This window comes from Berghia stephanieae, chromosome 10 (genome assembly GCF_034508935.2).
Source record: "Berghia stephanieae isolate SIO BIC M18660-M18661 chromosome 10, UCSD_Bste_1.3, whole genome shotgun sequence".
NCBI classification, from domain to species: Eukaryota; Metazoa; Mollusca; class Gastropoda; order Nudibranchia; family Aeolidiidae; genus Berghia; species Berghia stephanieae.
The window spans coordinates 15,351,076-15,376,127 of record NC_088369.1 but is presented as its reverse complement, the minus strand read 5'-3'; the positions used below and the strand labels follow the sequence as shown (position 1 = coordinate 15,376,127).

General features: G+C 34.9%; 1 protein-coding gene across 1 annotated transcript; it reads left to right on the top strand.

The window, feature by feature from the left end:
• Nucleotides 1–1,473: 1,473 nt before the first annotated feature.
• LOC144980711 (RCC1 and BTB domain-containing protein 1-like) lies at nt 1,474–24,606 on the top strand. Its single transcript, XM_078928427.1, has 14 exons — nt 1,474–1,904; nt 2,610–2,717; nt 4,334–4,500; nt 5,845–5,935; nt 6,836–6,903; nt 9,665–9,772; nt 10,387–10,529; nt 11,546–11,736; nt 13,984–14,039; nt 15,589–15,659; nt 16,735–16,788; nt 18,477–18,574; nt 20,053–20,183; nt 23,768–24,606. The coding sequence occupies exons 1-14, from the start codon at nt 1,640–1,642 to the stop codon at nt 23,906–23,908; spliced, it is 1,692 nt and encodes a 563-aa protein (XP_078784553.1). The 5' UTR covers nt 1,474–1,639; the 3' UTR covers nt 23,909–24,606.
• The last annotated feature ends 446 nt before the right edge of the window (nt 24,607–25,052 follow it).

Genomic DNA, 25,052 nt, shown 5'->3' with positions numbered 1-25,052 from the left:
CGTGTCACCTTGGACCGCACACTGTCCTTTTCTCAGCACACAAAGAAAACAAAAGCAAAGGTGGCCACAAGAAACAACCTAAGAAAACTGGCAAACACTACATGGGAAGCAGATCCAAAAACAGCCAGGACACTAGCCCTCTGCTATTCATCAGCCGAGTACGCCTCACCAGTCTGGGCAAGATCTTGCCATGCCAAAAAGACTGATGCTGAGCTACATTACTGGTAACTTGAAACCAACTGCAGTTCCAGTCCTACATCGGCTGGCTGGCATTGCACCTCCCCACATTCGAAGAGCCACTGCTTCCAAAGCCCATAAATGTAAACTGGAAATGGACCCACGGTACCCCCTCCATGACCACAACCCAACGACAAGTAGACTGAAGTCGAGAAAGAGCTTCATGATGGAAGAAAGCATCAACCCTGACCATGCAGCTGTATACAGACTTTCCACATGGAGGGAGTGGAACAACCATGCAAATAGTGGTGGTTGGCTGATATTAGCTTGTGGATGCCCAGAGCAGACAATGGATCACATCCTTAGAGAATGCCAGGATGAGCTCAGCTGCACTGCCCATGACCTAAGAGTCTGCTCCCCAGATGCTGTGGAGTCGGTTCGGTGTTATGATGATGATGACTTGCAAAATGAATGAGTCTTACACCTGCCAACATATAAGCAAGATGATTAAGATTAGAGTGTTAGGATGCTGATCTTTTCAACATCATTATGTGTAATCCAAAATGGAAAGTTATGACAAAAAAAAAAAAAAAAATAAATAAAAAAAAAAACAAACCCCAAACAAACAAACAAACGATTTCAAGATATTTTGATAAATTGCTAGTCATCATTGCGGTAGACTTAAATGTATTAACTCACTCAACCCTAACACCGACTATATCCGTAGTTAACCCGGGTTACTTTTACCCCATTCCTATTTATTACATTTTTCTGAGAGAAAAGGTGTTGTATCGAAGCTAATGTTTTTATTTTTCGCATGTTAATAATAGTTGAATAAAACTAGAGGCTAGATCTATGCACATGCTCATTTTGAATACATTTTTGTCCAATTTTGAAAAGTAGCAAACGTCTCTAGGATTGAGTGAGTTAAACTTACATATCCAATAGTCTGTAGGTTAACAGAGAAGGAGGGGCACACACGTTCATTGTAGAGGAGTTGGAACACCGAAACCGCAGAGCATCTAGTTGAACGGTGTGTTGTGACCAAGCTTCCGGGCGGGTTTGCGACGGTGCACGAATGCGGTGAAGAATTTGCTCATTGTCATTGGGTCGATGATCATAACATAATAGTGTGAGCACCATTAGAAGCTGCTACCGCTCTCGGTCAAACAGTTTAGCCCTTATAATCTCTTCCGGTGTACACGCTGTGTATACAGTCCACTGCACAGTAGTTCTGTGGTCCACTGGTGGACGGAAAACACAGCTGTGTATTCGGTTCACTGGTGGACGGAAAACACAGTTCCTGTATGCACGTCCTTTTTCAACATGGCCGTCGTAAACAGTAAACAATCCGTTTGAGTTTATGATTTGATGACGGTTGTCCCGACGAATTTGTCATTCAAGAATACCTCTTAAAGATTATTAAAATATTATCCCGTAAAAGAATTTTTTTTTTTTAGATATGGCAGATGGGGACCGAGAATCGAACCAAACGTCGGCAGGTTCATTTTCCAGGAGTGACAGCGTTCGTTTTGCACCAACTCTTCCCTCACGACATTTTACAGATTTGAATCAATGGCCAATCTTTACAGTACTTGATCTCACATTATTAGCCAAAATTAAAAAAGTTTGTGTTTTTGGTAGCGCAGGTAACGAAGCTATTTTTATCACAGACGATGATGATGTCTACGCATTTGGTAACAACTGCAGCAGCTGCCTTGGATTAGGTAAGTCGATATGTCTATTCCCATCCAATCCAAGACCAAGACATGTCGGGTCGGGTAAATTGTAGAAGCTGTAAGCAATATTAGATAGATAATAATGATGGTGATAATAAAAAAAATAATAATATAGTGGATATTGCCTCTATATAAGCGCTCAAGTTTAATTTATTCATTCATTTATTCATCTATTATTATTAAAAAAAAATTCCAATACTTAATAGTAATAGTAATATAGATAGTCGAGTCTCTCCTACTCCATATACTAATAGGCAATTGGGAAATGTCCATCCCCGTCAAAATCATACTGATTTGCCGGGCAGGTGAAGGTGACAGTGGCAGGTGAATATTTCAGCACTAAAACAGTCTGGTTAGTGATAGACTTCAAAGAGCTGGTTTAACAACAAAGTAACAAAGGTCTGAAACTTTGCATTTATTATTATTATTATTATTATTATCATCATCATCATCATCATCATCATCATCATCATCATCATCATCATCATCATCATCATTATTCATATATTATTATTATTATTATTATTATTATTATTATTATTATCATTATCATTATTATTTTTATTATTTATTATTATTATTATTATTATTATTATTATTATTATTATTATTATTATTATTATTATTATTATTATTATTATTATTATTAAATGGCTGATCAAATCTTTTGAAAGCAATTCATCTCTCCAACAGGTGATGCACATAGCAGTTTTGAACCACGCAAGATTGAAACGTTATGTCAGAAATCTGTAGTGGATATATCGTATGGGAGTGGACCACACGTCATTGCAATTACTGCAGGTAATTTTACTCAATGCTTAATTATTTCCATCCTTCTCTCGTCTTGAATAGGACCAAGAACTCATCTTCCGTATATTTATGGAATTCAGTATGTTATAAACCCTCAGTATATTTTCCAATCATCTGCTAAACGGAAAAAAAGTAAGTACATATGTCATATCATTGGAGTTCAGCACTCAGAAAGGGGTTGGTCTATGTGTTTACGTAAAAGTTCAGTAAATTTTTTCCTCATGAATTGGCATCCCTCTGGGTGGGGTTCCTGACTTCCCATCGTGGTCAGGGAGGTACATACTGTGTCCTCTATCCCCCTATATCTATCTATTTTCCAACATGCTTTCTGTCTTTGTCTTGGAATGAGATTACTTGGTATTGTCCTGGTCCTGGTCGGAGTCCTAGCTGGGAGGGAAACAGTCAAATGCATAGTTATTGTTTTGGGAGATGATATTTTTTTCCTTTTAAGTCATATCTCTGTTATGTATTATTATATTTGTTATTTTGAATGTATAATGTAAGCATTTGAGTGTATTCCTCTTTGTTGGATTTTGTGCTTGTGTCCGGATGAGACTTTTAGGTGATCTCAAACTAAGTACATTGGTGGTATGCTCTTGGAATCTACATCTGATCCCTATTTGTTCCCAGTTCCCCTATGTCTTACTTTTTCTTGGGTGCTTTAATTGTAATTCTAGAACTTTTTACTATCCCATTTTCTTCCTTTTTACTGGTGCTGATATAACCTAAATGTGTTGCAAGCGCCGTAAAACCCTTAAAAACAAACAAGCAAACTATTGTCATCCCTGTGTCTTCTCTGTGTGATTCTGTCTTTAGCGGTGATCATGATATTCCTCTTTGGTCTCAAATTTCGGCTATTTGAATCCCTCTGCTATTTTCTTCCGCTTGGGGTCTGGGCCCCAAGTAGTATCTATACATCTTCAAAAATCATTGTGATTGTAAATTAAACAGTCTGGTTGCAGAGGACTATTATTTTATCCAGAGAGAGTTGATGTGTGGTGTAACTTAAAGGTGCAGTTTCTCATTTTTTAGACGTTAGCTAGAGTATCAATAATAATTTATCCTCTCAATTATTGTTCTAAAGGTGAAGGTTGATGCAGTAAACATGGGGCTTGTAAGCCATTTTCCAAACCTTCCTTCTTTTTCACTTTTGTCACCATCAGCTCAAAAAGCATTGTTAATTACCATCTTGTTTTGTTTACCATTTTTCTCTCTTTTTTTCCTCTTTCATGTATGTTGCCATCAAACAGCTCAAAGTATTGTTAATTACCATCTTGTTTTGTTGGTTTCGTTTACCATTTTTCTCTCTTTTTTACCTCTTTCATGTATGTTGCCATCAAACAGCTCAAAGTATTGTTAATTACCATCTTGTTTTGTTGGTTTCGTTTACCATTTTTCTCTCTTTTTTACCTCTTTCATGTATGTTGCCATCAAACAGCTCAAAGTATTTTAATTACCATCTTGTTTTGTTGGTTTCGTTTACCATTTTTCTCTCTTTTTTTTTTTTCTCTTTCATGTATGTTGTCATCAAACTTTGTATATTATTGGCGGCAAAATCTGAAAAGTAAATAAACTTGACCTTGAATTAATGTTTTCTTCATCATCAGCTGGAGAGGTCTTCAGCTGGGGCCATAATGGCTACTGTCAACTCGGGAATGGCGGATCCAACCAAGGCTTTGCCCCGGCTTTAGTGACGGCCAACCTGGCCACCAGGATGGTGATCAAAGTGACTTGTGGCAGCCACCACTCCATGGCCCTCACAGCCGATGGGGAGGTGAGTATTAGTATTAATATAGATAGTATGCGCTTGGCTAGGAAGCTCACAACATTGCCATCCGGAAGTAAAATGAACCAACACACAAAACTATGTGTAACCTTAAATGTTTATAGTCTGGTTAATACAGTTTAGTGAGAATTATTCATAAACGCGGATGGCAAAAAGCAATAAAAAAGACCCGAATGACGTCAACTTCATACCATCTATTAGTATATTTTATTGATAAACTGTAAGTTTACACACTCTTTTTTTTTTTTTTTCCCACTCTTTATCTTAGGTTGACCCCTATTTTTATTATTTTTCAGTATGGGTCGGCAGGAATGGTTGTACGACATAGTAATTGTCAAGAGAATGGTCTCTTTGTCTTTTTATTTAAATATGTGGGTAAAGCACTGCAAAGCTCTCGTTGAGCTGGGGCAAAAACCATCTGTGTATCTTGTTTCTTTCTTAACTGCTTACTTCCCTCCCAACAGTGTTGTCCATCAATGCGTTTTTAAAATTACTATTATTGTTATTATTATTATTATTATTATTATTATTATTATTATTATTATTATTATTATTATTATTATTATTATCATTATCATTATCATTATCATTATCATTATTATTATTATTATATTTTCCTTAATATCTGTGGCAAAGGAAAAGGTCAATAGTTATGTCACACACCCCGTCAGATTTTCCGTCTTAATTCATTCTAACAGTTGTCAGAGGGGGGGAACCATAAAAAACATCCTTTTCGTTTGTTTATAGTTTATTGAACTGAGGCATTTTAGTTTATTATTATTATTATTATTATTATTATTATTATTATTATTATTATTATTATTATTATTATTATTATTATTATTATTATTATTATTATTATTATTATCATTATTATTTATTTTTTTTTGGGTAAATATTTTGGTGTTTGTATTGTAATCATAGGCTATGTTTTAGTCCTGTATAGTTGAGTTCATAGTCAGGTGTAAAATGTTATTAGTGTTGTTTTCTGTTGAGAAAAAAAATAAAAAAATACAACATCGTCAACAGGCATCATGTTTCGTCAATTATGTTAAGTGTTGCTTTTGGCAGCAGTCTCTTATGGTTTTCACACTACTATGTTATCACAATCGACCCAATCAGCAAAGTTCGGTCCGCATTCGTGCACCATCGCAAACCCGCCGGGTAGCATCGTCACAACACACCGTTCGACTAGATGCTCTGCCGTCTTTTGGCTAGGGACCCTTTGTAAAAGTGCTTTGAGCACGTTTAGTGGATATTGCCGCTATATAAGCGCTCTAGTTTTATTTATTCATTCATTTATTGATTATTATTTTTTAAAAAAATCACTAGGTGTATGCTTGGGGCCAAAACAACTGTGGACAAGTGGGTACAGGATCCACCGCTAACCAGCCATCACCTCGGAAAGTCACGTCTGCCATTGGTAAGTGTTTTGTCTTTAGGCCATTTCTGTGTGTAAGCATCAGTTTGTTCGTGTCTTTAGGCATTTTCAAATAGGACAGAAAAGAAAGACTTCTGGTTCCAAAAAGCTCTTTTTTTAGGGAGATAGTCATTACCACATTTCGTCTGCATTAAGCGGCAGGCCATCCAAATTAAGCGGCTGTCCCAATTAAGTGGTGTCCCCAATACCGACCTGGACTGTAATAATAATAATAATAATAATAATAATAATAATAATAATAATAATATAATAATAATAATAATAATAATAATATAATAATAATAATATAATAATATATAAATAATAATAATAATAATAATAATAATATAATAATAATAATAATAATAATAATAATAATAATAATAATAATATAATAATAGTAATAATAATAATAATAAATAATAATAATAATAATAATAATAATAATAATAATAATAATAATAATAATAATAATAATAATAATAATAATAATAATAATAATAATAATAATAAATAATAATAATAATAATAATAATAATAATAATAATAATAATATAATAATAATAATAATAATAATGATAATAATAATAATAATAATAATGATGATGATGATGATGATTACCCAACACTGTTGGGAATGGGGGGTAACGACATAAAAATCTCAACATCACCCGAGATCAAACTCAGTCCCTTTTTTGTGTGAAGCAAATGCTCAACCTACTGAGCTATATGGACCCCAGATTGAGATTTTTAAAAATTATTTTTAAAAAGATTTTAATTAATTAATTATTTATTTATTTATTTATATTGATAAGAAAATAAGGATTAAGTCTGCAAATGTTGTCTTTAGTCAGTGTTTCGCATATTTGAAATGGCTTGTCGTCTGCTTTTTAATTTCCTCAGGAACACTGCATGTCATTTCTATAGCATGTGGACAGACCTCCTCCATGGCTCTTGTCAGCACAGGGGAGGTAAGCATTCTCTCTACTTGTAGGATTTATTTGTTCTTTATACATTCTGATGTACAAAGCGTGTGTATAAATAAAATGTTATTTCTTAAAGCGTTTTCAATTTTTTCATTAACACTTACTTAACTTTTTTGACTTTTATGCCTCTTGGCTCCTGGCAAAGCATAGGGCCTCAACAGTACTCTTCCATCTTCTTCTGTCCTTGGCACAGACCTTTGCTTCACTCCAGGTATGATTGGAGACGCACAAATCCTGGTGAAGGCTTCTCATTTAAGTCCGGTTTGGACGACCCCGTTTCCTCTTGCTCTGTGGGTTCCATTCAAGAGCCTGCTTGGTTATATTACAGGGCTCTTTCCTCAGGGTATGGCCAACCCATCACCACTTTCTGCGTCTGACCTGGACATCCATTTGCTCTTGGTTTGTTCTAGTCCAAAGGTCAGCATTTGGCACTTTGTCAAACCATTTCAACTTGAGGATTTGTCGAAGACAACAATTGACAAAAGTTTGTATCTTGGCTGATGTGAGCAAGGTTGTTCGCCAAGTCTCTGACACATAGAGCAGGACTGCTTCAATATTAGTGTCAAATATTTTAAGCTTGGTGTTTGTGGATATGCTGGAAGCTTTCCATATTAGTCTCAATATTGCAAAGGCCTGGCGCGCTTTCTTGATTCTAGCGATGATGTCTTCATCAGTTCCGCCCGACTGACTGATTTTGCTGCCAAGGTATGCAAATTCCCCGAGATAACACTTACACTTCATATATTTGCTTCACCGATCATAGGGTTAGAGGAAGTGTGAATAGATCAGTGAGAATTGTATTTACAGCTTTTACTACTATTTCTTTCAGTATTTAACCACAACTTGTTTATAAAATCTGTGGTCCTGATAGCTCAATTGGAAGATCTATGTGGTCTAGTGGTATGACACTCGCTTTCGGATTGGAAGGTCCTGGGTTCGAGTCTCGCTGGGTGCATAGTTGAATCTTTGGAGAAGGCGCTTTACTCACATTCTCTCACCGTACTCAGGTGTAAAATGAGTACCTGGCCGTTAACAGCATTGTCTCTATCCGAAATAATTGTAATATCGCCTAACAGGTGTCATGTCCCATCCTAAATGTTTAGTGTTGCTGTTGGCCAGAGACCCTTTTGTAAAGCGTTTTGAGTACGTTTAGTGGATATTGCACTATATAAAAGCTCACTTTTAAGATCACTCACTTGGCATGCAAAGGGATCAAGGTCGATTTTGGGTGGAGTCGAGATTTTTGTTTTTTACTATCCCTTCTCTCCACCAAGCACTGATCGGGTAGCTGGATCTATTAGATCCATAGGGTAGCAAGCAATTGCTATATTTTCATGTTATAGAAACCGGGATCAACTCCCCGTGGGTGGGTCTATCTAATGGCTCTGAAAGAATTCTTTTTTATTGTAGCATTGATTGCCTCCAAAAGTGGTTTTGTGTTTGAAGTAAATTAGAATTACGGATGTTTTATCATTGGACCTCAGTTTTAATTTAATTTAATTTTAATTGAGCTTTTATATAGCGCAATATCCACTAAACGTGCTCAAAGTGCTTTACAAAGGGTCCCTGGGCAACAGCAACATTTAACATGTAGGAGGGGACATGATGACGCCTGTTAGGCGATATTACAATTTTTTTTTTCGGACAGAGACAACGCTGTTAACAGTCAGGTACTCATTTTACACCTGAGTACGGTGAGAGAATGTGAGGAAAGAGCCTTTTCCAATGACTCAACTATGCGCCGAGCGAGGCTCGAACCCAGGACCTTCCGATCCGAAAGCGAGTGTCATACCACAACACCACATAGCCGCACAAGGATTTTAAAAGATCTTCCTCCCTGACTGACAACGCAGTGTCTTTTTCATTGCAACTTATGTCGGAAAGTTCTTTTCTCAATGACGGACATCTGATTGAAAAAATAAAATAAATCTGATGCAATTATTCAACGTTGAATTTTCCACCTTAAATTACCTTTATTTTTTCAATTTAAAAACATAATTTAAAAAAAAATCTTATTTAGTTCGATTTTTAAAAAGTTTTGAATTCTTTTTCAGTTCTTAGTCTTTATTTTTTAATTAATCAATCATTTTTTATGGAATGTTTTTTTTTTTGGTTCTAGATTGGTTGATGTGCAGATCATGTTGATTTTGTTATTTATTTATTTATTTATTTATTATTATTATTATTATTATTATTATTATTATTATTATTATTATTATTATTATTATATTATTATTATTATTATTATTATTATTATTATTATATTATTATATATATATAATAATATATTAATAATAATAATAATAATAATAATAATAATAATAATAATAATAATAATAATAATATTATTATTATTATTATTATTATTATTATTATTATTATTATTATTATTATTATTTATTATTATTATATTATTATTATTATTATTATTATTATTATTATTATTATTATTATTATTATTATTATTATTATTATTATTATTATTATTATTTTATTATTATTATTATTATTATTATTATTATTATTATATTATTATTATTATTATTATTATTACTGTTATTATTATTATTATTATTATATCATCATCATCATCATCATCATCATCATCATCATCATCATCATCATCATCATCATCATCATCATCATCATTATTATTATTATTATTATTATTATTATTATTATTTTTATTATTACCATCATAGTCATCAGCAGCGGCATCTAAATATTTTCACATTTGTACTATCAGGTATACGGATGGGGCTACAATGGGAACGGACAGCTGGGTATTGGTAACAACGTGAACCAGCCAAATCCCAACATTGTACATGGTCTACACGGAGTAACCATAGCACAGGTGAGGAGGGAACTTTTACACAGCATCCATCCGTAAAAAATAAACAAAACAAAAAAAAAAAAAATTAGGAAAGAAAAAGTCGGAAGGAGTATTAAATTTTTACGGAGTCACCATAGCACAGGTGAGGAGGGAACTTTTACACAGCATCCGTAAAAAATAAACAAAACAAAAAAAAAATAAGGAGAGAAAAAGTCGGAAGGAGTATTAAATTTTTACGGAGTCACCATAGTACAGGTGAGGAGGGAACTTTTACAGCATCCGTAAAAAATAAACAAAACAAAAAAAATTTTTAAAAATGAAATAAGGAAAGAAAAAGTCGGAAGGAGTATTAAATTTTTTTGGAGTTTATGTGAGGGATGAGTGAAAATAGATGAATGAAATATAGCCATAACTTAAAATTAAAAAAAAAAAAAAAATCCAATCAGTTTGAAATTTTAGTGCATCTTTTTACTATTATTATTATTATTATTATTATTATTATTATTATTATTATTATTATTATTATTATTATTATTATTATTATTATTATTATTATATTATTATTATTATTATTATTATTATTATTATTATTATTAAATTGAATGTTTTTATTACTTTTACACACCGATAATCAGATTGTTTGTGGCTACACCCATACCCTGGCATTATCCGATGAGGGGGACCTCTATTCCTGGGGAGCAAATTCCTATGGACAGCTGGGCACAGGGAACAAGGCAAATATGGTGTCCCCTACCAAAGTGCAGGGGATTGCCGAAAGGTATGGAATGTTTTATCCTTTAAAAAAAAAAAGTTTACACATCGTCATTATTGTATAATAAGAGACTTTACGATTGCCATCATCATCATTGTCGTCGTTATCATTGTCATTATCATCGCATTCTTTATCATCTTCGTCGCCTCCAACACCACCTTTCCATACCATTATCATTATCAACATCATCACTGCATTCATTATTATATCTCTTTCTTAAAGAGCTCATCTTCATTGATATGATCTCAACAGTTTTGACTGAAAGTGTGTCTGTGTGTGTGTGTGTGTGTGTGTGTGTGTGTCTTAGTGCTATTTAGATTATCATACTTGTAACTGTGAAGCGCATAGAGCATGACCTCGTCCTAGTTATGTACTATACGAGTGCTATGTATTATTATTACTATTATTATTATTATTATTATTATTATTATTATTATTATTATTATTATTATTATTATTATTATTATTATTATTATTATTGTGGGGGAAAGTGGCTGAGTGGTTAAGGCATTCCACTGTGACCCGGAAGGTCCCAGGTTTGAGCCCCTCTTCAGGCACTTGCATTTTTTTCATTAGGCAAGATTATTAACCAATTTACTCACTTTGGACAAAATGGGTGATTCCTGTTGACATCAGACATCTTGTTTGATGAATTATCTATATTCCTCCGTGGAATGGCTAGACATCTTATGATGTCGTTGCGGAAAGGCATCATTTTTATTATTATTATTATTATTATTATTATTATTATTATTATTATTATTATTACTATTATTATTATTATTATTATTATTATTATTATTATTTATTATTTATTATTATTATTATTATTATTATTATTATTACGATTTTATTATTATTATTATTATTATTATTATTATTATTATTATTATTATTATTATTATTATTATTATTATTATTATTATTATTGTTATTATTATTATTATTATTATTATTATTATTATTATTATTATTATTATTATTATTATTATTATCATTTTTATCATTTATTATATTTTCAGGTTCATGGAGGTTGCTGCAAGCCACTACAGCCACATATCATCGGCACAAAGCGAGACGGGCCGTGTGTACATGTGGGGCCAGTGCCGTGGCCAGTCTGTGACGGCCCCCATGCTGACCAGGTTTACTCTGACAGATGATGTCTTTGCAAACTTCTCCCAGCCCTCCGTGTCTTGGCGTGTCTTTTGTGTCGGTAAGAGAGTGGGCAGGGAGGTACTCGCTGTATCTTCTATCCCCTTATATCTGTGTTTTCCAATTGTTTTCTGTCTTTGTCTTGGAGATTACTAAGTCTTGTCCTGACCCTGGCCGGAGTCCTTGGCTGGGAGGGAAACAGTTGAATGTATAGTTATAGTTTTGGGAGATGATCTTTTTTTCATCGTAAATCATCTCTGTTATGTTATTTTAAAATTTTAAAAATGATTTGTAAACAATGGAAGGTATTCCTCTTAGTGGGATCTTGTGCTGGTGTGTGAGTGAAACATTTAAGTAATCTCAAACTAAGTACATTGATAGTGTGCTCTTGAAATCTACATCTGTTCCCTATTTGTACCATTCTCCTTTGTCTTTCCTTTTCCTCAAGTTCTTTTAATTGTACATCTAAAATGTTTTTACTATCCAATTTTCCTCCTTTTTTACTGGCGCTGATATGACCTAAGTGTGTTGCAAGCACCGTAAAACCCTTAAAAAACAAATAAAACACATGTCGTACGCAGACCCTCCCAGTTTTACAGATTGAAGTAAAATATATTTCCCACCGTTTTAGTATGGTATCATATCTGGTCAAACAGATACTGAAAATTTAATTTTTAAGAGGAAACAGAATTTGCAACATTTAAGACTTTAGTAGTTTTGTTTTTATATTTTTGTGTACATAACTCTTACTATTGTAAAATAGCCCCTTTCTTGGGGGATAAGCTGCACATTATAAATTATGAATATCATCATCATCATCATCATCACCCAGTGATGATAATCATCCGCGGAATTACAGGATTTTGGAATTTTCTCATAAATTTTCAAATGATCTTTTTTGCCGTGTCAAACTTTTGCCTCTGATAAAAGCTCAGGTCAAATGGTGGATCCGTGAAAAAAAAAAAATCACCACCATGTCTTCTGTCATATTTTGACACCTGTGCTCAGTTGTATGAATTTTGGTGACACTCCCATTTTTATGGCATCAGTCTAGACAAACTGGCGCCAGATGTCAAAATGGAGACCAAGGCAATTGATGGTCGAAAAGGAAGGGAGTAGGGGAAGGGGGTATAAATGAGTCTAGATTTTATTTGTAAGTAGGTCAAGATTGGTAGTACAGTTATAGGTCTGTTTAAAAAGAATATTATAACTTCCCTCTAATTAGAACCCCCCCCCCCCCCCCCATCAATTAAGCTACTATCTCTCTCTCTCTCTCTCTCTCTCTCTCTCTCTCTCTTTCTCTCTCTCTTTCTCTCTCTCTCTCTCTCTCTCTCTCTCTCTCTCTCTCTCTCTCTCTCTCTCTCTCTCTCTCCCTCTCCCTCTCTCTCTTTCCCACTCTCCTTCTCCTTCACTCTTTCTTTGTTCCCCCCCCCTCCCCCCCTCTCTTTTTCTGTTTCTCTCTTTTTATATTTCCCTTATCGATATTCCATACCTTTCGGCAATCCCCTGCACTTTGGTAGGGGACACCATGTTTGCCTTGTTCCCTGTGCCCAGCTGTCCATAGGAGTTGGCTCCCCTTAACCATTCTTCTATCAATCCTCATTTTTACTTTATAAACCTCATCTGGTTGTAGAAAGTTGATATTATCCTGCGTTTTGGATGGATCTGAAAATGTCTGTATGAAACTGTGCCAGATAAATCAAGAAAGAACGAAAGACCCAAAAAAAGAATCAATTTTGCCTGGACTGGGGATCGAACCTCAGACTTCCGATCAGACGCGATACCAATTTTTTTAGATGTTTTTTTTTTTTTTTTTTTCGTGTGTTTTTCTTTCTTGTTTTGTCGGGCACTGTTTCATACACCCTTTTTTTTTTTTTTTTTACTGATTTTTATCTTCTTACACTACTGCCTGCTCCCTAATTTACCTTTTTGGGGAGATATAGGATTTCTTCTTGGAATTCTGATATTTATTTCTCTTACAATTAATTAATTTGGCAACACGTATGAGACTTTGTCAGGTGTAGAAGTGTTAAATTTTATTTAAAGCCTGGTTATGTTTTATGTTTCCCCCTTAGAAGTTTGAATAGCTCATGCAACACTTTAAGGTCATATAGTTATATCAATGCTTCTAAATAAATAAATTTTTTTTTTTTTCATTTCTAAATGTAATTTTGTCTGCTATTTTCTAATTTCAGAATAATTTTAAAACAGCAGATGAAATCAAAATGATTCGAATTTAAAAGGAAATAAATAATTTACTATTCAATTTTATTAAAAGACTTGTCTTCGTCGTTTCCTCTGAATTCAGATTTGGTGAAAGGTTACAGGATAGCAGAGACCATTGCCAGCGTGTTTGAGAATCAGGTGAGTACTCACCATCAACACTAAAAACTTGAGCTTTTATATAGCGCAATATCCACTAAACGTGCTCAAAATGCTTTACGCAAGGGGACCCTGACTAACAGTAACATGTAACACGTAGAACGAGGCATGACGCTTGTTAGGCGATATTTAAATTTTTATGACAGAGACAATGCTGTTAACGGCCAGGTACTCATTTTACACCTGAGCACGGTGAGATAATGTGAGTAAAGAGCCTTTTCCAAGGACTCAACTATCCGCTGAGCGAGGCTCGAACCCAGGACCTTCCGATCCAAAAGCGAGTGTCATACCACAAGACCACATAGCCGCACTACTCGACACTGACAAAACACTTGTTTTTGTTTTTTTTGTAGGGACAGCGTGGCTCAGTGGTTCAGTCTTTGCTTCGTACCCGAAAGGTACTGAGTTTGATCACCCGCTGCTGCGTTGAGTGGCCTTGATTCAGTCACCTGGCCCTAGCTCAATTTGCAGCTGATGCCTGGAATTGACCATAGACACAAATTTCCCCTATGGGATGAATAAAAGGAATTTTATTTTATTTTATATTATTTTAATTTTATTTTAATTAAAAAAAAAATATTAAGAAAACTTTTGACTTCAAATATTGATGGCTTTAGATGAACCTTGACCGATCTCATACCTGATTTAGTTTTTAAAATTTATTACCGAACTTTTCTTTTTTTAAAAATTTAAAATTTAAACATTTTTTGGCCATATTGTAACTGGATTTTCACTCGGATTATAAAATTCATAACAGCATGTCAGATATAAATTCTTCTGTCTCTACTTCTTCGTCCTGGCGATCCCGATAGCCCAGTTGGTAGAGCACTCGCTTCACATGCAAAGGGACCGAGATCAATCCCGGGTGTAATTGAGATTTTTTTCCTGACCACCCTGTCCACCTAACCGTGATTGGTTAGCTGGGTCTCTTAGATCTAGTGGAAAGTACTTTGCAACAGATTAGCATCCTATCCAAAGGGTAGCAAGCCATTGCTATTGTTCGTTTCATGCTATAGAAACTGGGATAAACTCCAGCTCCATGGACTGAATGGCTCTGAAGGACTCTTAGGTGTCCCAAAATTCCTAAAAACAAACAAACATTTGTGCAAAGTTCAATTTTTTAAAAGGTGTATTGAAATTGATTTACAGGAGAGGCTCATCTCAGGCACTATTTATATTATATTTGTAATAGTCGTTTTGCATGTGTCCTACACCTGTCATCAAATGATATTAAAAAAAAAAAAAAATTCCCTTTGCTTACACACAAGGGAAATTTGGGTTTGAAAATCCTGGGATCGACGTTGGTCCCTTTGCACATGAAATGAGTGCTCTACCAAGTGAGCTATCGGGACCTCCAATGGACCCCAGTAAGATGAATGAATGAATTTATATAGCGCCTAGATCCACAATGTGCTCAGAGGCGCTTTACAATGCAAATAAAACACAACAATAAATTGATAATTTAAGCATAAAATCTATCATATTGGATGATTTGGTAAATTGTTGTTTGTTTTTAAAAATGTATTTCCAGGAAAACAGTGACATTAAATTTGTTGTGGAGGGGAAGGAGATAAACTGTCACAAGGCCATTCTACAGATAAGGTACTGTACTATTTCTTTTGTTCTCCTTTCTTTCGTTTCATTTTTATTTTTATATTAACATAAAATGAAACTTTTTACATTGTGTGTTGTGTGAAAAACTAACAAAACTAGAGCTTTTATATAGCGCAATATCCACTAAACGTGCTCAGAGCACTTTACAAAAGGTCCCTGACCAACAGCAACACGTAACATGTAGAACGAGACATGACGCCTGTTAGGCGATATTATAATTTTTTTTGTCCTGACAGAGACAATGCTGTTAACGGCCAGGTACTCATTTGTACTCGAACACAGGAGCTCCCGATCCGAAAGCGAGTGTCATACCGCAAGACCACATAGCTGCGCATCATTTAGACTTAGTCTGATAAAGTGCTGCTATAATGTCTTCCTGTGGAATTTTTTCCCCCGCTTTTTGTGTAAGTTATCATGCAATGTTAGGATTTCCAAATGAGTACGTATTTTGTAACAATTTGTAAAAAATATTCCACCTGAATGATAAAGATAGTGTTGTTGTTCTGTGGATAGATTACTCTAGAAACAGTATTAGAGTTCTCTCTGTGAGTTCACTCCCCTTGCATTTGCAGGGAATCAAACATCAAACCCTCTGCTATGATTATATTGCACCATTACGCCTCTTTTTTGTTGTTGATCTTTTGTACATATATAAAAAAAACAAAACTATCCCCCCCCCCCCCCCCCCCCCCTGCCTCTCAAAAAAAAAAAGATTAATCTTGAGTTTTTATATGAATGTGCTCAAAGTGTTTTACAAGGGGTCCTAAGCCAGCAGAAGCACTTTACATGTAGGATGAAACATCATGCCTGCGAGGTGCTATTATAATTTTAAAAACAATATTTTTTTTGTCATGGACAATTCTCTTACATAGCCAGGTACTTATTTTATAACTAAATGCATTGGAGGGATGTGAATAAAGAGCCTTTTCCAAGGACTCAATTTTGTACTGCCCAGAGCGGTATTTGAACCTAGGATCTACCAGTTCTAAGCTCAAAAGCGTCATATCATTGGACCTTTGCATTCTATATATGATTATCATTTTTTTATATATGTCTTCCCCAGATGTGAACATTTCCAGTCCATGTTTCAGTCTTGTTGGGAAGAGGGTTCCAAGGAGTGAGTAACGTGATCAAATTAAACATAAAACAGTGTTTTTTTTCTCTTCTTTTATAGATCTGCATGTGTGCCGACAATCGCCGGTTTTCTGACAACAGGGCTGCCAGATGATCGCGGAACCGCGAAAATTCGCGGTTGAAAGCGGCTTCGTGGTTTCGCGATTTTTTTTTTTTTTTTAAATTTTAAAATAGCGATTTTTTTTTTCTCCCAAAAATTAGATGGCGACATTATTATGGTTAGAAAGGAGCTCATTTACGATGAATGAGTAGAGATATGTAGATAATATTAATATGGGGCAGTGAATGGTTACTTTTTGAGGATTGGTCGGGCCTTTGAAATTAACGTTGTTTAGTTTGTTTAATGTATTTCTTCTGCACAGTAATCCCTCTATCTACTCTGCACTCGCTTGTTTAAGGTATGTATTGTACAATAATCTTTACTAAATTGCTTATATTGAATTGCTAATTTATAAAGAGTAACATTTTTATGTACCTTCAAAATTCAGTTTTCATCGTGATTTCTGAAATTCGGTCCATGTCCAAGAGACACCCCGTTTGGTTGGAGCGGATTTTTTCAAACCTGCCTGGCAGCCCTGGACAATCATGGCCGTTGCGATCTGATGAATCACTTATTTTTTATTGGACGAGCTGTCAAGCGCCGACGATCGGGCGTCAGACTGCCGGCAATATTGTCGGCACTTTCAAGCCCTCGTTAAGCTCATTCGGCAATCATCAGGGAAACTTCGCTAGTCTTCGATATTTTTGGTACTTTTTCACATTTTAAAATAAATATGTTTGGTAGGTCAATCCAAAAGAAAATGTATATATACCTGAGTGACGTCATCTTCGAACTATCTATATAATTTGTCTTAGAAAAATGTAAATAATGATGGGCTAAAAGTAACCCCAGTCAAATATCAGTATTAGTTAGAGATAGTTGGTGTAAGGGTTGAGTGAGTAATTGACTATTAGTCATTATGCATTAAGTTAATGATTAAGTGTCCTTTTTATTTTAAGACTAAGTTACAAAATACGAGATTCAGTAGGTTGATATGTGCGAAAAAGTTCAGACAATTTGGTCACATGCAGGTCTAAAAATTATTGACACATTTCAGGTGTGAATAACTCCAAAGCTATGTAGATATCGTCAACCAGTTTTTGCCATTTGTGCAAATTTATTTAAGTTTTGATTGATATACATTTTAACTCTGTGCGCCCTTTAGTAGCTGAATTATGATGTCATGAGTGTAAATGAATAGAAAGATAGAAAGTCGAGTGGATAAGGCATGGAGGTTTCTTCTGTCAGTCTCATTTTCTTTTCTTGAGCAAGAAATTCAGCCCCTATTTGCTGATGACTTTTGTCTTTATCGGAGATGGACCCTATCTTAAGACAAATTTTCCTTTGGGGATGAATGAAGGGAATTTTGTTCTTTATTTATTTACTATTGGAATATGTCATTTTATTCTTATTTCTTTCTTTCTTTTGTTTTTCTTTATATCTTTTTTTCTTTCTTTCTTACTTTCTTTCTTTCTTTTGTCGATCTTTAAATATTTCTTTCTTTCTTCCTTCCAATATTTCTTTATTACTTTCTTTATTATTTACCTGTTTATTTATTTACTTATCTGTTTATTTATTTATTTATTTATTTGTTTATCTATTTATTGATTGATTTATTTATTGATTCCCAGCACCATAGAAATCACTCAATACTCGTACAACGTGTACAGAGCCTTTTTGAAATACCTCTACACAGATGAGGTGGATCTTCAACCAGAAGAGGCCATTGGTAAGAATCTTATTTCCATATAGGAGTTGACATCAGATGTCTTTTGTAACATATGCCAGTGATGTGGAGTTGACATCAGATGTCTTTTGTAACATATGCCAGCCATATGGAGTTGACATCAGTCTTTTGTAACATATGCCAACCTTATGGAATTGACATCAGATGTCTTTTGTAACATATGCCAGTCATATGGAGTTGACATCAGATGTCTTTCGTAACATATGCCAGTCATGTGGAGTTGACATCAGATGTCTTTTGTAACATATGCCAACCTTATGGAAGTGACATCAGATGTCTTTTGTAACATATGCCAACCTTATGGAAGTGACATCAGATGTCTTTTGTAACATATGCCAGCCATATGGAGTTGACATCAGATGTCTTTTGTAACAGCCATATGCTGTAGCTCAGGAAAATGATACACCCTAGAAAAATCGTGACAAATTTCACTCTGCAATGTTTTGAGAGTTTCATATTTTAGTAGAGCCTGCTTCACGCCGATTATGAAGCCTTTTAAATTCTTGATAAATCTTAACTAGAGGTTATAATAATAATAAATAAATAATGATAAATGTCACTTGTATTTATAGAGCTTTCCATTAAAAGCTCAAATTTTCACAATTTATTTGAAATCACGTAACATACTTGCATAAATGAGCAAATTTAGTGCTTGGTCCAATTTTCAACATTGCAAATTTTCCGTATGTTTAGAGAATTCAGGGCATCCCGAGAGCTCAGTTGGTAGAGCACTCGCTTCACACGCAAAGGGACCGAGATCGATCCCGGGTGCGGACGAGATTTTTTTCTGCCCCCCCCCCCCCTGTCCACCCAGCAGTGAATGGGTAGCTGAGTCTGTTAGATTTGGCGGAAAGTACTTTTTTCGATAGACTATTGTCCTATCCAAAAGATAGCAAGCAATTGCTATTGCCCATTTCATGCTATAGAAACTGGGGTAAACTCCGGCTCCATAGGCTGAATGGCTCTGAAGGAGTACTTTTAGGGAATTCAGTATGTTATAAAAAAAAAAAAAAATCCTTACATTTCCCAAGCACCTGGTGAATGGGGGAATAAAAAATAAAAATGAAAGTACGTAATGTCTTTTTACATACCTGCCAACCTTTCTGCTTTTGGCGGAATCATTCCTATTTTCACTCTTCCATTTTGTACTATTCCGCCATTGTCTCTAAAGTTCCGATTGACAAAAGTGATGATAATGCTAAGAAGAATAAAAAAAGAGTAAAGAGGGGGGGGGGGGGGGGGGGGGGGGTGGAAAGAAGGTGAAATTCCTAATTTTTTGTCTCAAATTCCTATTTTCATGCGTTCTGATTCCACTTTTGGAATGTGAAGGGTTGGCAGGTCTGCTTTTTACTGTATTCAGCTTGGTGTCAATTGATATGTTTTCGTAAAAGTTCAGTAAATTCTTTTTCCTCCTGAATCGACCACCCTTGTTTATTTATTTTTTCTATCGGCTTTAACAGGCCTTTTAGATCTGTCCAATGCCTATTGTGAACAAGTCCTGAAGATGAAGTGTGAAGCCATCATCAGGCAGGGAATCTCGGTGGAAAATGTGGCCATGTTATATGCCGCTGCTATTAAATATGGAGCACAGGTAAGGGCAGAAAATGTTGTCGTAAAGTATATATATATATATATATATATATATATATATATATGGGGCAGCATGACTCAGCGGTCCCACACAAAAACATCCACAAATTGACATGGAAATCACCAGATGGGAAAACAGAAAGTCAGATAGACCATATAATTATAAACAGAAAATGGAAGAGCAGCCTAAACGATGTCAGAGTCAGACGATTGGCAGACATTGGAAGTGACCACCATCTTGTCACAGCCAAAATCTCTACTAAATTGATGAAAACAAAAATAGCAAAACAGAAGGAGAAACGTTTCAACACAGATAAATTGAAAATCCCAGATATCCAAAACAATTTCAATATCTCAGTCAGAAACAAATTCAGTGCAATACAAGATATTACAAACATGACAATCCAAGATTTCAACCACGTCATGCAGGAAAGTGCCACTGAACACTTAGGACACAATAAATCCAATACAGAGAATTGGATATCAGCAAGGTCATGGGAGCTCATTAACCAAAGAAAATCAATCAAACTAAATCTCCTGAACGCTAAATCCCCCCGACTGAAAGAAAGGCTATCCAGTGAATACTCATTGAAGGATAAAGAAGTGAAAAAATCCACAAGGAAAGACAAAAGAGATTTTGCAGAAAATTTAGCAACTGAAGCAGAAAATGCAGCTGTAAGACACGACACACAAACACTATACAAAATCACAAAAAAGCTCTCGGGAAACAGAAGTTATGGTCAAGAGAAACCATTAAAATCCCAAGATGGTAGTGTCATCACAGACGAAAAGGAGAAAATTGAAAGATGGAGAGAATATTTCGCAAACCTTCTGAACAGACCAGACCCATCTTCTTACACAGATATCCCAGAAGCAGAAAGGGACGTAGAGGTTAATCTTGGTCCAATCACTGAGCATGAGGTGCACGAGGCAATACAACAACAAAAAAATGGCAAGGCCCCAGGTATTGACAAAATCACTGCGGAAATGCTTAAAGCGAACTCGCAAGAAATGTCCAAAATTCTCAGTAAACTGTTCACCAACATTTGGGAAAAGGAAGAAATACCAGAGGATTGGCAGAAAGGCATCATCCATAAAATAGCCAAGAAAGGAGACCTAGGAAATTGTGCTAACTGGCGTGGAATCACACTCCTGTCCGTAACGAGCAAAATTTTTAATAGAATCCTTCTGAAAAGAATCTCACCTCACATTGAAAACATTCTTAGAAAAGAGCAGGCAGGGTTCAGAAAAGGGAAGTCATGTAGTGACCACATATTTACCCTGAGACAAATCCTGGAGCAAAGCATTGAATGGAACAGCCCCCTCTACACCATTTTTGTCGATTTTGAAAAAGCCTTTGACAGCTTACACAGAGAGTCCCTGTGGAAAATACTCCGCCATTATGGTATACCGATGAAGATAGTCAACCTAATCAAAGCAATGTACAGCAACTACCAATGCCAAGTGATCTGTGGTAACAATTTAACAGACAGCTTTAATGTAACAACTGGTGTAAAACAAGGCTGCATACTCTCCCCGCTTCTGTTTATCCTGGCTCTAGACTGGCTCATGAAAAATACAATTGATGGTAAGAAGAGAGGCATTCGCTGGACACTGACATCTTTTCTGGAAGATATAGACTACGCAGATGATATCGCGTTAGTTTCCAGTACACACAGAGACGCCTCAGAGAAACTAAACGTACTACACAAGAACGCCTCGAAAATTGGACTGAAAATAAATTTCGATAAGACTGTGTACATTAGGGTGAATCCAAAACATGACAGTGAAATTAGGATAGATGAACATATAATTGAAGAGGTAACAGAGTTCTCCTACCTCGGATCCAAAATAACAGACGACGGAAATGCAGAACACGATATCAAGCACAGAATTCAAAAGGCAAACCAGGCTTTCGGCATGCTGAAAAACTTTGGAAATCAAAGCAAATAATGAGAAAGACAAAGCTGAAAATATACAAGAGCAATGTTTTAAGTGTACTGCTTTATGGAAGTGAAAGCTGGAAAATGACATCCTCCTTAATACAGAAACTAGAAGCCTTTCAGAACAAGTGTTTAAAAAGAATTTTTAATTTATTTTGGCCTACAAAAATAAGAACAGTGGATCTATTAAAGAAAGCCGACTGCACTAGCATTGATAGCCAAATAAAAAGAAGAAGATGACGTTGGCTGGGTCATGTGGCCAGAATGGAAAAAGGATCACTTCCCAAGACAGCCTTGTACTGGACAGCAGATGGGAAGAGAAAGCGGGGAAGACCCAAAGAAACCTGGCGAAGGACGATGGAGAAAGAATTAAAGGAAGCAGGCCTGTCCTGGAATACAGCCACGCAAAAGCAGCCGATCGCAAAAAATGGAGATGTCTGGTGGATGCCCTATGTGCCTCAAGGCCCGAAGAGGATTAAGTAGTAAAGTAAGTAAGTATGACTCAGCGGTATGGCCTTTGCTTTGCACCTGAAAAGTACCGAGTTTGAATACACGTCATCTAGCCCTAGCTCAGGTTGCAGCGCTATACTGCAGCTGATGCCTGAATTATTCCAGTCTGCCACTGGAATAGACCCTAAAGACAAATTACCACCATTGGATGAATAAAAAGGGAATTTTATATATATATATGTATATATATATATATATATATATATATATATATATATATATATATATATATAATTTTTAAAGATTAATTAATTTTTTTTTACTGCGTACTTGGAAATGAGAACTTGTTATAAGTGATCTCAGTGTATGTATTTATTGTAATGATGATTGTAAATGACACAATTAATGTTGATATGATGACCTGTTGATGGATTTGATTTGTCATTGTGAAGAAAGGGCATTGAACATGGTTGCAGTTGTGAAATTATATAAATGATTACATAAGTATCCTTATTTATTTATTTATTTATTTATTTATTTATTTATTTATTTATTTACTTAGGCTTTTATTTATTTATTTATTTATTTATTTTAGTGATTGGTTAGCTGGTTCTTTTAGATCTGGTGGAAAGTACTTTTGAGATAGACTAGCATCCTTTTTAAAGGGTTGCAAGCAATTCCTATTGTCTGTTTTATTATGCTTTGGAAACGCGGATAAACTTCGGTTCCATGAGCCTAATGGCTCTTTACTCATAAGGACTTTTCAAATTTATTTATGTACGTATTAATTTAAGTTGATTACTGGAGAGAAAAAAATAAAATGAGTAGATGTGACTCATATATAAGAGAACAACACAAAACAAACAACGTTTCAGCCCTTGGCCTTTGTCAGGAGACAGAAAACACAAACACAAATATGTAAATTTACAAAATATCACATGTCTTCAAAAAGTTTCCACATTTGAAGAAATGTGATATTTTGTAAATTTACATATTTGTGTTTGTGTTTCCTGTCTCCTGACGAAGGCCAAGGGCCGAAGCGTTGTTTGTTTTGTGTTGTTCCCTTATATATGAGTCACATCTACTTACTTTATTTTTTTCTCTCCATTTTACTGGCTCATTTAGGCACCTCTAGCTTAAGTTGATTACTTAATTAATTAATTAAATTATTTATTTATTTATTTATCTGCAGCAACTAGAAGAGTTCTGTTTCCGATTCGCCATGAATCACATGACAGCCGTGACTCAGACGGAGGCTTTTTCCAAGCTCGACGATCTCGTGGTCAAAGACTTCATTCTCAAGGCCAGCAGATCGGGGGCCTTCAAGAATTGACTAGAACTGGGCCTTCTTCCATCGTTGTTGTCGATGGAGGAGGACTCGGTACTAGTAGTACTGCAATCGGAATGATGAAAAAAACAAAACAAAACAAAACAAAACCCCTACTTAAACCAACAGATGAGAGGATGGTTTTTTTGTTGTTGTTTTTTTGGGTTTTTTTTTGATAAAGTCTTTCTCGAAAAAACTTATGATCTGCAATTGATATTATTTTTTTTGACTTTTCATGCAAAAGATTTTTATATTTAATTTCATGCTATACAATAATACCAGTATTTTTTTTGTTTTTGTTTTGAATAATGGGTTTAATGGTTATGACGAGGATTTTTACATTTTAATATTTTGTTGTGATTTGGCTATTTGAACTAACATGACTTTGATATATTTTTAAAATGTTCTACTATGCGGCTATGTGGTTTTGTGGTATGACACTTGTTTTCCGATCGGAAGGTCCTAGGTTCGAGCCTCGCTCGACGCATAGTTGAGTCCTTGGAAGAGGCTCTTTACTGTAACCAGAACTCGGGTGTTAAATGAGTACCTGGCCGTTAACAGTGTTGTCTCTGTTGGAAATTTTTTTTGTGTGTTATCGCCTAAAAAAACAGGCGTCATGTCTCATTCCACATGTTATGTTTTGGACTTTGTAAAGCGCTTTGAGCACGTAAAATGGATATTGCACTATATAAAAGCTCAAGTTTGTTTTTTAAAAACTCTCTGTTCTAGAGATTAGGACCAAAAGTCGTGTTCTCGACGTCACAATGTTATAGGATAGCACTCCCATTTGATACAAAGCTCAGGGCATAGATTTGGGTGATTGTTTTTATTTTCTTATGTTTTCTTCCGTGTTTTTTTTTTTTTTCGTTATGTTTTTAGTCCGTGTTGTTTGTTTTTAAAAAAAATGTTTTTTGTCCTTGTTTTTTGTTTTTTTTGTTATGTTTTTTTTTTGTCCGTTTCCAAATCGGATTTTTACGTCCATATCAGGATCTTTTATTATATAGCAGTTGATCATGTAAAAAAAAAGAATGAATGAAAAGATTTTTATTTTATTCACCACGGTTGTTTTTTTTTTTTAGTTTTGTTTATTTATTGTTGTTTATTTTCAACTACAATATGTCTATTTGAAGTCATTAGCTTTATGTAGAAA

Bases quoted from the DNA above. Each gene is read 5' to 3' on its own strand.
- LOC144980711 (XM_078928427.1), top strand. From the start codon at position 1,640: ATGGCAGATGGGGACCGAGAATCGAACCAAACGTCGGCAGGTTCATTT. The intron at 6,904-9,664 runs GTAAGCATTCTC...TTGTACTATCAG, and splicing joins CTCTTGTCAGCACAGGGGAG to GTATACGGATGGGGCTACAA. The intron at 20,184-23,767 runs GTAAGGGCAGAA...ATTTATCTGCAG, and splicing joins CTATTAAATATGGAGCACAG to CAACTAGAAGAGTTCTGTTT.